Source organism: Anabrus simplex, chromosome 1 (assembly GCF_040414725.1).
Source record: "Anabrus simplex isolate iqAnaSimp1 chromosome 1, ASM4041472v1, whole genome shotgun sequence".
Taxonomy (NCBI): Eukaryota; Metazoa; Arthropoda; class Insecta; order Orthoptera; family Tettigoniidae; genus Anabrus; species Anabrus simplex.
The window spans coordinates 653,591,735-653,605,723 of record NC_090265.1 but is presented as its reverse complement, the minus strand read 5'-3'; the positions used below and the strand labels follow the sequence as shown (position 1 = coordinate 653,605,723).

The following is a 13,989-nucleotide window of genomic DNA, read 5'->3' as shown; positions in this document are numbered from 1 at the left end:
AAAAACCAACACAGCTAAAAGAAGTCACCATAAATGGTAATAAAATCAAAATAGTAACTCAGTTTAAATATCTTGGAGAAGTAATAACACATAACTTAAATGAAAAAATCTCAATCCAAGTAAGAACAAATAGATTAGCTAAAGCACAAAAATTAACATGGGATATCTACAAAAAGAAATGTCTATCAATAAATACAAAAATAAAACACTACAACACAGTTATAAAACCGGAAGCTACATATGCAGCAGAAACACTCTTTTACCTGAATAAACAATCAAAGACTGACAGACTTCAGAAAATTGAAAGGAGGATTGGAAGAACCTGTATCAACAAAAAATATCAGAAAGATGGACAGTGGCGGTTAATACCTAACAAAGTCGTGTACAAAGAGCTAGAACCCATTACAGATACTATGCGTAAGAGGAGACTGGGATTCTTTGGACATATCATGAGGATGCAGGACTCGAGACTTCTGAAACAACTAGTACAACGCAATCTCGTCTCAAAAAATACCACAACAGGATGTAAATGGATCAGAGAAGTAAGGGAGGATCTGAAGGAAATAGGCCTTACAACAGAAGACACCAAAAATAAGATAAAATTGAATACAAAACTCAAGAATACAAACCTCCGCTTTACCCTTACACAAAACAAACCAACAACACGCACATTTTCAACTGAGGAAAGGGCACGAAGATCGGAGCGTCTGAAGAAGTACTGGGAGGACCGCAAAGCCCGAACAATCCCTTCAAAGAGACCTGAACGACGGACTGACTAAAGTGATCCTATGTGGTCATAAAAGAAGAAGAAGAAGAAATGGCAGAACTGTATTGAATTGGTGGACTTAATATAATTGAATTCTTTTAGAATTTCGTCTTAGATATTCCAAGTCAGTGCGGAAACAGAATGAAGTTTATTACGTGTAATAGTATATCTGAACATACAGTACTGTTGACTAAATACTTCTGCCCTCTGTAAATCCTCACATATACACTTTCTTTGGACATTTATGATTTCTGGAACCTGTTTCTTGTTTTAAGTACCTATAATATACTTAGATTTCCCACTAAAATTCATATGATTGCTTGCCATCTTTTTATCCTTAGTTGACTTTCACTAAATTTAATTTCCTGGGAAGTTCCTTACTTCCACAACCATTCCTAACCATACTTCTTTCCAACCTACACCTCCTTTTTCAATCTCTTCACTTCTCTGTTAAATTATAGCAGGTCTTTATCATTCCTTGCCATCTTTAAAGGTACATTCTTGTTTTCACACTCCTCGACAGGGCTCAGATTTTCATATGTCATCTCATGACTAGTACATCATACACACTATTAACTTATACATAAATCCTAATCATGGTTCCCAATTACAAAATACATATGTCTCCTTTTTTTTTTTTGTCTGTTTACATAGAAAATTTGGGCCCTCTTGGACAGGTTTGTAGTACTCTATAGTTGAGAGCCTCCAAATTGGAGACGTCATCTAATCGTGTCATATAGATGTTGTGGTAATGTAAAACAAGTCTCCTGTGTATTGACACCAAGAATTGAATGATGTATTAGACAGATAAAGAATAAAGAAGCAGACAATTCCAGAATTTTCTAGTGTATTGAGCTCGTTATTGAGTAGTAATTAAAATACTCTCTACAATTAGGAAAAGAAAAATCCAAGCTGTTCTGCTGTTCACTGGCATTTCAAATATATGTGGTAGTTTATTCTTCTAATTCACTCTTCTCATTGTTGAGGAACTGTGCTATTTTGTCCCTTATGAATTCATTGAATATGCATTTCCATTTGAGTCGTTCTTCTGTTTTTCTTAAGGAATCCTGTAGGGTGTTTCCAGTGTAGTTTTTTATTTGCTTCAGCCACCTCATTGGCGTTCTAGTCTGGGCTGCCTTCTAACCTCCCTTGGACACCTAATTTCTCCAGGCTGTTTCCATTGCGTCATACCACATGTCTGAAGTACTGCAAGATGTACCGTCGGCAAGTGGTTTACAAATTATATAATTGTTGTGTCTTTAAAAAGATATATTCTAGAATACTTGTTTCATCTTGTTTTACCGTATTTTAGAGTGTTGAAAGATGTGGCGTTGTGATGTGAACATTTTATATTTGTATATATTTTTAAAGTATTAATTTGTTTTGTTGATGCATTGTTCTATCAAATATATATATATATTTCTAGCTAATAGGCTTGCCATGTTAGATGGTCATTCATTATAAAATGGTAAAAGATGCCAAAATTTGAAACTTGGTTGTGATGTATGTTTCTTATACTATCATTTTATAATTTTCAGGTTATTCTTGCTCAATATAAAAATACTGGAGAATACTTTGCTATAAAAGCTTTAAAGAAAGGAGACATCATAGCAAGGGATGAAGTGGAGTCATTGCTCTCGGAGAAGAGAATATTTGAGGTCGCCAATGCTATGCGGCATCCTTTCCTCGTCAACCTGTTTGCTTGTTACCAAACAGAGGTAAGTCAAGGCCAGTTTTAAATTTCAGTTTTCTGTGTATCAGCAGCGTTCAACAATTTTATCTATAAGCTGAAGAAGAGAATTTAAAGTTTCTTGAAACATGTGCTTGAGTGTATATATGTAAATGATAGTTTACATATATAATATACCGGTATTCTGAATTGTATTGACTAGGCAAAACTTGGACATTATCAATTGTACCTACTGTGCCTAACGCTAAGTAAAATTAAGTTTTATAGACAGCAGGAACATTTTCGTGTGAAAATACGTGGAACAGGTATAGCCGGCAAATTTTCAACGGGTTCTCGCCGATATGATGCCAATTTCAAGTTATTAGTTATTAAACACTGGGAAACATAGAATAATTGGGCAGCCACAAGAAAATACATCATAGGCCTAACTACAGCCAATATTCTTCTTTAGCATGAAGACATAGATAGCTGATAAGTATGTACTGTACAAAAAATGCATTCAGTGGTTCGCAACAAGGACGCTTTAAAGAAGTGGGAGATGAAATTGTGAGGTATGTGCACGAAAAACGCAAGGGCAGAATGGGCATACCATGGTGCAATAAACTTGTTCGTTGACCTTCAATGTCCTTGATTAGGCCTATACATCGCTAGCTGCTGAAGTTGGCCGAACTCGGCAAGCAAGATGTGCATGTAGTGGTAGCCGGTTATATCTGACGTTGAGTAAAAGTAACAAACCGTTTTATAGGCAGCAAGAATATTTTCCTGATGGATTGTCGTATTGTAGAGACGCATGGAATAGATATTGCCAGCAAATTTTCAACAGGTTCTCTTCGGTATTATGATGCCAGTTTTAAGTTAACAGTCATTAAACCCATGGAAATAAAGAATAATTATGCAGCCGCCAAAAAAAAAAAAAAAAACACATTATGATAGCTAATGTTCAGCATCTAAAAATAGTGTAAAAATGCGTACTGTACAACAAAGGCATTCATATAATTTTACAGAGCCCATTTTAAGCCTGATTTAAATTAGCGTGGACATCATCTGCAGAAATGCAAGTTTTGAACAAACTAATTGCTGTTTCATATCAATTGTAATGTGTGTGGGGGTTTCCCCGACTTTTATACAGAAATCGGATATAACGACAATCCGCTATAGCGAGTAAATTTTCCACTGTTATGAATTCTCGCTATAACGGACTTCTACTGTATTTTACCGGGAATACAGTGGAACCTCGATTCTCCGTTTTTCGAGGGACCGTGAAAATAAAACGTACAACACGGGAAAACGGAAAATCCGGGAATGAATGAAAACCATCAACAATTTGGCTAAACACTACAAAAATGAAATATGTATAATTATAATCTTACAAATCTCCTAAACCAAACCAAACTATGGCCCCAATGGGACTTTGCCTGCCAAGCAACCGCTGCTCACCCCAAAGGCCTGCATATTACGAGGTGACGCATGGTCAGTGAGACGAATCCTCGCGGCCGATATTCCTGGCTCTCTAGATCGGGGTCGCCATCTCACCATTAGATAGCTCCTCAATTAAAGGTAATCACGTAGGTTGGGTGGACCTGGAATCAGACTTATATCCATGTAAAACTGCCTGACCTGGTCGGAATCGAACCCGGGCCCTCTGGATGAGAGGCAGGCATGTTACATCGTGAAACTGCATTCATTACCGGTACGCGAGTTCAAAATTTCTATAATTTATATTCAATTTTACAGGGGAATCTTCGTCAGTTTCCCGTAAAAACTTCTTTCAGTTCAGCAACTTTGATTAGCCAAACTCTTCGAAAAATCTAATAACGCCAAGCCAAACAACAACAACAATCGATCGCAAGTAGTTTTTAATTCTCTCATCTAATAAAATAAAGCACATTAGATACAAAAGCGCCGAACATGATGGCGAAATCCCTTCTTTTCTAATGTTTCATTGTAATTTGATCTCCGGTATACTGTTCGTAGGCAGTTTCTGGAAATATTGTACCACTGCCACGTACATTAGGCCTACGCCGACTTTTAAAGGTTATGTTGAACTCGAAAACATGGTTTGGAATGTATCGATTCCCAAAAGTTCTCGAATGTATTATATTCAATTCTGCCCGTCACTAATCCAACCAAATTGGAAAGATAAAAGAAATATAATCAAAACTTCAGAAATTATGGTTATTCGTGACCTTGAGATCATCTGGAAAGCTGCACATGTCAGTACGAGTTGGAAATGATACAAACCATTGAAATGTAACATGCGCAAATAAAACGACTGCGGTTTTTGGTATTTTAACACGAAAAAGTAAAATTCCCAGTCTTACATTAGGACCTAAACAGTAATAGACAATCCCAAGACCTTCCATGGCTTTCTTTTTAATGTAAGGTGCAACATCTGTTCTGGTCTCGCTAACATAATCCTGTACGATAATATTAAAATACGGTACTAAATTTGTGTTAAGAAGGAGCAGTTTCGATTCCTGCCTGAAAGCCCAGTTACTCTACAGGGCCCTGAGGAAAGTGCCGAAAACCTGTTTGGCAGTACGATCGAAAAAATGTAAATATATAAACATCTAACCCTGGACATAATATGGATGTTTTATAAGTGCGAACATTTAACGAAACTCGTTCCGTCTTCAAGCAAAGCTGTCGAAATGCGTCGTGTCTCCTTACAATTGTTGTGGCCACTCTCTGCTTTATGATTTTCCGAGATTCTCTAAACAATACCACCCGGATGCGATGCTAAGATGGTCCCTTATGCAAGTTCACCGCCGATCGCTTTTCCAGTACAGGTTCGGTACTTGCTGTAATTATTGCAATGACAGGGCGTTAATGCCAAGATACATACGTATGCCACAGCCATCCTTTCATGAGAAAAAAACTATTGATCGAGGATTTAGCATTGATGGGACTGGAATTTCTGGACGGTTGATCCGGGAAACCGTTTCTTCGAGGAATGGATAATGCAGGATTTTTACAACGTGATTTAATTACAATGCTCGTGGGACCACGTAATTTCAATGCATATTCCGGGAAAATGTAGTTTCCGGGAACGGATAATCGAGGTTCCACTGTACACTAGTGAATTCTTTTTCTCGCAGTATGATGCTCCACCTAACTTTACACTTATCTGATTAGAACAGAAATTTCCAAGACTGTAGCCAGAAAAACAGAATTCACAAATGGCATACTAAAATCAGATGTAATACGCTGTAGGATTAGATAGCTCACTGGAAGGCACGGATTCAGAACATTTTTGCACACATCCTACATATTTTCCTACAAATACCTATATTTTTCATCTCCCATCATTTTAGGAAGTCAGTGGATGTGTTGCTAAGCTTATTTTTGTTTTCTTTTTCAGGTAGTTCCTAAATTTATTTATTCAGCAATTTGTTTCGACAGGCTGAAGAATCATAAGCTTCTTGGTGGTCCATATTGAATTGCAATTACAAGAAAAACTATTAACTATAATGGCCCACCTATTCAATACATTTTTATTGTGTAAATATTACATTCCATTACAAGAACCTAACAGTTATAAATTAGTTACATGTACCAGGCTGAGCAGTTCTGATGGCCGCTTGCATTCTCAGTTCAGATAACAGGCTCAATCCTGATTCAGTCCGATACTATGAAGAAATATGCCAGCATCGTATCAGCGAATTTATCGGCACAGGACAAAATTCTGGAACCTTGGGATCTCCGTGGGTCGTAAAGTTTTTGTTGTTGTTCATAAGTATAATTAATATTTGTGTATGTTGTTTTACAGGCACATGTCTGTTTCGTTATGGAATATGCTGCTGGTGGCGACTTGATGATGCATATCCATGCTGATGTGTTTGCTGAGCCCCGAGCTGTGTTCTATGCAGCATGTGTGGTGCTAGGACTCCAGTACCTGCATGAAAGCAAGATTATTTACAGGTACTCATGATTTGTTTGGTTAAGAAGGAGAATGCATAGCATTTTATTTTGCATTTTTCTGTTATTTACACGTAGTTCACCTTTCTATTTTCTCTAGAGAAATAAAATTGAGGGGAGGTGGGGGGAGGGAATTGATCACGTACAGTCACCGGCCTCTCATCAGAGGGGCCATTGTTCAAACCTTAGCCAATACATATGGGTAGAGTTTCTGATTTTTAGCATTTGCGATAAATGCAAAATACGTCGAAACTTTGTCAGTGTATGTGCCTTCATCTTATATGACCCATACGAGTGTTTTTTAGTGATTTTGAATTGGCAATAAAATGCAAAATTGTTCAAAATGCGAAATTATGCATTTTATACAAAATAGATGCGAAACTCTCGGTTTTGTACGAAATAAACATATATCCTTTTAAAAACGATGCATTTTTCTTAAAAATAAGATATATGTCGTTATTTATTTCAGGAGGAAGAATTATTACGGCGCCCATTGCGATCGTAAGGGGGTAACATACTTTGAGGGACGCTTCCATCCAGGTGCACGGAACATTAACATCGCGGTTAACTGGTCAGAGAGATTTATTCTGTTTGTTTTGCAGCCTACCCGATTGATGTCAGATGATACCTGAAGCTTTTTTCACTGTGTACATAGTAACTCTTGAGCTGAAGTACAGAAAATAAAAAGCACCTCAGTTTGCCGTTCATTGTAAACAACAATGGCGGCATGGTTGAGGTTATTCGTAACTGGCTTGAAAATAGTGATGTTGAAAGTAGAAATGATTTTCTGGAGAGTGAAACTACTACTTCTTCAACTGACAGTGATGAAAGTGATTCTGATTTCAGTTCCAAGATGATAGTGCCAATTGGAAGTACGTGACCAGAGTGCAACAAGAGCGACTGAAAATTCTAGTAAAATGATAATTAGAATTATGATCTTGTTGACAATAAGCCTGTTTCTGTAACATGCAAACAGTTTCTGAAATTTACTCTATAATGAGGAGGGGGTTGGGAAATAATCCAAAAGAAATGGACATAGGAAATGAATTTCTAACCCCACAGCTCTGGGATCACATTACTAAGGAAACCAATGCCTATGTCTCCTATATTTCTTGGTAATTTATCTGCTTCCCTTGAAACCAGTAATACTTATGAACAAAAACATTGGTTTCCTGTTAGTATAGACGAGCTAAACGCTCACTTTGCTCTGTGTATTCTTATGTATGTGATTAGTCAAATTTATGTTAAAGTGACGAAAAAATACATAAATGGTATGCATGGGAATATTTCCTTTCACAAGTAATGGCGGGCCAAAGGGTTAAATCATTCAATGTGTGGAATATCTTTCACTGGCCAAAGAGCACTGCAAAGAACAATCAGTCAAACAACAAATACACTTTCAAGCACACACGTTCATTCTCTTTGTGTTGACCCTTGATCATAGTCGGTTATTCTTGACATTGGTGTTGAGCAGTAGTTCTGTTTTAAAGTATGGTAGCAATTTATTTTATTGTCTGGTAGCCATGGGTAAAAGCGAAGTGACGATCAAACAGCATGCCGAGAGTCACAAATCGGAATATTTTTATCTAAGCGATACAGATAGGCCTATATTGATGTGCCGACTTTGCAATCAAAGACTTGAAGAAAAAAATTTTTTGCAGTCCTTCCTTTGCCTCGGCAACACTGCTGTGCATTTGGGCCTCCACGAACAGTGTCGATGTAGAATTTTTTTAGTAAGTACAAGACAATTGTAACTGATAGGCAGTCTCGAATGATGGAGGACACCGTTTAAACAATTGGCATGTTGTACTTCAATCATTATTGAAATTCCTGTTCCTTGCAGGTGTGGTGTACTGTGATAAATAAGTACATTCAGAATAGTATTTTTCACTTTGAAATTGTGTGTGTGTGTGGGGGGGGGAGGTTGTTTTTTTTCTTATGTTGATGTTTGTCTTATTTTCTGTAGGGACTTCAAAGGTTGTGGGCTTGGATCCCACTGGTGTCCGGTTGGCCATTTGTGTTCTGTACTTAACATCTCTTCAACACGTACTAAATGTACGTAACACGACCTAATATTATGCAAATTATGCCTATTTTTAACCAATTTGCTACAAAACGCTAAATTTGAGAAATTTACATACACACATACAGTAAAACCTCGTTAATTCGAAGTCGTTGGGACTCAAAAATCGGACTTCGAATTACGTGATTTCGAATTAACCGCCAATTCACAATTCAGAAGTACCAACCCTTGCCGCATTACAAAATATTCTAAGGCCCGTTACAGCATGCATTTAACCTTGATTCACAGTTTATACCTTTCAAATGCCATGAAAAATGAACTATTTCCAAAATGTATCCAAGAAGGTGCATTTACAGTATTCAAATAATACACTCGGATATCTCACTGGTAAACATAACCTCACGCAACGAAAGAAAGAAAAAAAGCACGATTCAAAGACGAGGAGAAATCTATGCTCGCTCCTATGTGCAAGTGCTTTTTAATCGGATTACTATACTGTATGCATTTTAGATGCCTTGTATTTACACAGAAAGTACCCGATGCCCTTAAAAATCGAACTTTCCTATGACTCTATCCTTGTACGATTTCCCGCCATGGCACTTCTCTCGTACTTCAGAAATGTAAACACTTGCCGCGTCACGAAGTATTCTAAGACCCATTAATACATGCAATCTCCTCGATTCACAGTTTAAACCTTTCAAATTCTATGGAAAAAACTATTTCCGAAATGTATCCAACAAGGTGCATTTACAATGTTCAAATAATGCACTTGGATAAATCACTGACAAACATAACCTCACGCAACGAAAGAAAAAAAATCGCACAATTCAAAGACGAGGATAAATTATGCCGGTTCCCCTGTGCAAATGCATTATTTTTTGGATTTCTTTACTGTTTGCATGGAAAGTGCCGGACGCTCTTAAAACATCGTGTCTTATCGAAGTTTCCTATGGCGAGGGAATAAAGTATCTCGCTTCCATGTGCATTGCAACGCACTACTATGACCCCCATCCCTCACACTGTACGATTTCCAGGCTGGCAATTTCTCCTTTAAAACAATAAGACCGTTTGGGCTCGCATTAAAATAAAGCAATGCAGTTTCACCGGCATGTCAATATTGTTCGGTGCCTACGAATTTATTATATTTGCCACGTTTTTTCGTCAATTGTCGGCATCGCCAGTGTTCGCGCATTCTGTTTTCCCGCACACTGCCTGTTGCGTGATATTACGGCGTTCCTTAAAAGGTTGAACAAACAAGAATTCCGATTTCATTCAACTTAGCAATCATGAAGCGCAGTGTTGGCCCACCGAAGTGAGTGTAAGTGCGGAAAGCTACCCCTCCACGTTCCGGAACGCGCGTTCTATTATGACACGGAGCGGATACATTTCGAGTTGAAATTACTCTGTAACATACTATTGTTTTAAAATGTAAAGGCAGTTTCGAATTAAAAGTCTGAATTTCGGTAATGGGGCCGACATTGTACTTCGAATTACGAATTATCCGTATTTCGAATTAAACAATTGAAATAACATGCAAAACTGTATCTCATGTTTCCGGGAACGAGAGCTTCTTCGAATTAGGCGGGATTTTGAATTAACCGATTTCGAATTATCGAGGTTCTACTGTACATACATACATTATCATTATAGACTGTTATGCCTTTCAGCGTTCAGTCTGCAAGCCTCTGAGAATTTACTAAACGTCGCCACAATCCTCGATTTGCAACTAGTGTTGTGGCCTCATTTAGTTCTGTACCTCTTAACTTGAAATCGTTAGAAACCGAGTCTAACCATCGTCGTCTTGGCCTCCCTCTACTTCTCTTACCCTCCATAACAGAGTCCATTATTCTCCTAGGTAACCTATCCTCCTCCATTCGCCTCACATGACCCCACCACCGAAGCCGGTTTATGCGTACAGCTTCATCCATCGAGTTCATTCCTAAATTAGCCTTTATCTCCTCATTCCGAGCACCCTCCTGCCATTGTTCCCACCGGTTTGTACCAGCAATCATTCTCGCTACTTTCATGTCTGTTACTTCTAACTTATGAATAAGATATCCTGAGTCCACCCAGCTTTCGCTCCCGTAAAGCAAAGTTGGTCTGAAAACAGACCGATGTAAAGATAGTTTCGTCTGGGAGCTGACTTCCTTCTTACAGAATACTGCTGATCGCAACTGCGAGCTCACTGCATTAGCTTTACTACACCTTGATTCAATCTCTCTTGCTATATTACCATCCTGGGAGAACACACAACCTAAATACTTGAAATTATCGACCTGTTCGAGCTTTGTATCACCAATCTGACATTCAATTCTGTTGAATTTCTTACCTACTGACATCAATTTAGTCTTCGAGAGGCTAATTTTCATACCATACTCATTGCACCTATTTTCAAGTTGCAAGATATTGGACTGCAGGCTTTCGGCACAGTCTGCCATTAAGACCAAGTTGTCAGCATAGGCCAAACTGCTTACTACATTTCCACCTTACTGAATCCCTCCCTGCCACTTTATACCTTTCAGCAGATGATCCATGTAAACTACGAACAACAAAGGTGAAAGATTACAGCCTTGTCTAACTCCTGTAAGTACCCTGAACCAAGAACTCATTCTACCATCAATTCTCACTGAAGCGCAATTGTCGACATAAATACCTTTGATTGATTTTAATAATCTACCTTTAATTCCATAGTCCCCTAGTATGGCGAACATCTTTTCCCTCGGTACCCTGTCATATGCTTTCTCTAGATCTACGAAACATAAACACAACTGCCTATTCCTCTCGTAGCATTTTTCAATTACCTGGCGCATACTGAAAATCTGATCCTGACAGCCTCTCTGTGGTCTGAAACCACACTGGTTTTCATCCAACTTCCTCTCAACGACTGATCGCACCCTCCCTTCCAGGATGCCAGTGAATACTTTGCCTGGTATACTAATCAATGAGATACCTCGATAGTTGTTGCAATCATTCCTGTTCCCTTGCTTATAGATAGGTGCAATTACTCCTTTTGTCCTTACCAACTCTCCACGCTAATTTTACTACTCTATGAAGCCATTTCATCCCTACCTTCCCACTGTACTTCACCATTTCAGGTCTAATTTCATCTATTCCTGCTGCCTTATGACAATGGAGTTTATTTACTATCCTTTCCACTTCCTCAAGCATAATTTCACCAACATCATTTTCCTCCTCCCCATGAGCTTGGCTGTTTGCATCACCACCATGATGAGTTCCTTTTACATTGAGAAGATGTTCAAAATATTCCCTCCACCTCTCCAGTGATTCCCTGGGATCTATTATGAGTTCACCTGAATTACTCAAAACACTGTTCATTTCCTTTTTCCCTCCCTTCCTAAGATTCTTTATTACTGTCCAGAAAGGTTTCCCTGCTGCTTGACCTAGCCTTTCCAGGTTATTACCAAAATCTTCCCATGACTTCTTTTTGGATTCAACAACTATTTGTTTCGCTCTGTTTCTTTCATCTATGTACCAATCCCTGTCTGCCTTGGCCCTTGTTTGGAGCCATTTCTGATGAGCCTTCTTTTTACGTTTACAGGCTGCTCTCACTTAATCATTCCACCAAGATGTTCGCCTTTTTCCATCTTTACACACAGTTGTTCCTAGGCATTCCCTTGCTGTTTCTATTACAGCATCCCTGTATGCCACCCATTCACTTTCTATATCCTGCTTACTGTCTACTGTTCGAAACTTCTCACTAATGATATCCATGTACTTCTGTCTAATTTCCTCGTCCTGGAGACTTTCTACCCTTATTCGTTTGCAGACAGATTTCACTTTCTCTACCCTAGGCCTAGAGATACTTAGTTCACTACACATCAGATAGTTGTCTGTATCATCGAAAAATCCACGAAAAACTCGTACATTCCTAACAGATTTCCTGAATTCAAAGTCTGTTAAGATATAGACTATTATGGATCTGGTACCCCTAGCCTCCCATGTGTAGCGGTGAATAGCCTTATGCTTGAAGAATGTATTCGTAACAGCTAAACCCATACTAGCACAGAAGTCCAGCAAATGCTTCCCGTTCCCATTAGCTTCCATATCTTCCCCACATTTACCAATCACCCTTTCGTATCCTTCAGTTCTATTCCCAACTCTCTCATTGAAATCGCCCATTAGCACTATTCTATCCTTGCTGTTGACCCTCACCACAATGTCACTCAATGCTTCATAAAACTTGTCAACTTCATCCTCATCTGCACCCTCACATGGTGAATACACAGACACAATTCTTGTCGGAATTCCTCCCACTGACAAATCTACCCACATCATTCGCTCATCTACGTGCCTAACAGAAACTATGTTGCGTGCAATGGTATTCCTGATAAAGAGCCCTACCCCAGACTCTGCCCTTCCCTTTCTAACACCCGTCAAGTACACTTTATAATCTCCTATCTCTTCCTCATTATCTCCCCTTACCTGAATATCACTTACTCCTAGCACATCCAGATGCATCCTCTTTGCTGACTCAGCCATTCTTCCATAAGCCCCATTAATATTGATAGCTCCCCATCGAATTCCATTTCGTTCGCCAAGTTGTTTCCAAGGAGTCCCTCGCCTGTCAAATGGAAGTGGGACTCCATTACTCCCATAGGTCCGAGGCTTGCTTAAAGTGTTCTGAGCTCGGTAAATTCATGAAGCAGGATGCTGCCCTACTTGCACATAGTCCAAGTGAGGATCTCTCCTCTAACGGGTTATGGACCACCGGTAAATTGTATAGTCTTAGCCGCCTGAGTACAAGGAGGGCCACGACTCAGAATATGTCCGAGATGCCCACTCCCATTCCATAGCAACTGGTATCCCGACTCTCAGGACCACTTACTAGGCCACTCAGCCGTTGCCCATGGTTCACAAACTAGGACGTGACTACAGTAACCCACAAACAAATAACCAATTTAGATGCTACAAAATGCTAAATTTGAAAATCAGAACGCTAAATCTCTGATTTTTAAATGCTATAAACCACAAACTCTACATATGGGATTTTTAAAAATTGTAAAAATGAAAAGTCACTACTCTATGGCTCGGATTCCACGTAGAATTGTAGGTCCAGTGGTTATGATCGTGGTATCGAAATTCCTGAAAAACTACGAGCTTGCTTGCTTGCTTATGTACAGGAGAGGAAATTGCAGGACTAAAGCAAGACAGTATTAAATAAGGTTATCAGCCTATAGTGGGTCATATGTATAAACATTAACAATCAGGCATAGAAAACATTGTTGCAACTTGAAGTGTAGTACCTGTCTATGGGACACAGCTGAAGTTCAGAAATGGATTCAGGGTTTTGAATAAGGTAGCTCAGTTTATGGTACAGGCTCTTTCTGAGAGAAGGGATTTTAAGTAAATGAAGTTAAGCCATCATATGCAGCCGATTTTGATATGGTAACACTTATATTATATGAACTTGTAATAATTATCCTTTTGGGTTATTAGGCTATTGCAGTGATATTGTGGTCTGTAACTGTGAAAGTCTTAAGTAGAACTTACAGTATAGTAAACTGCTATGTTCGATTATTCATGACCAGCTGGTTACGAGGATTGAAATCAAACCATCAGGTTTCCAGTTAC

The 13,989-nt window shown here is 38.7% G+C and overlaps 1 protein-coding gene across 2 annotated transcripts in view; it reads left to right on the top strand.

Moving 5' to 3' along the window:
- Positions 1-13,989, top strand: part of Pkn (serine/threonine-protein kinase N) — a 308,319-nt gene that overhangs the window by 227,600 nt on the left and 66,730 nt on the right. For both annotated transcript variants that reach the window (XM_067135805.2, XM_067135804.2), the window contains 2 exons: positions 2,305-2,484; positions 6,226-6,377. In XM_067135805.2, the coding sequence (XP_066991906.2) occupies positions 2,305-2,484; positions 6,226-6,377 (332 nt within the window). The remainder of the gene's footprint in view (positions 1-2,304; positions 2,485-6,225; positions 6,378-13,989) is intronic.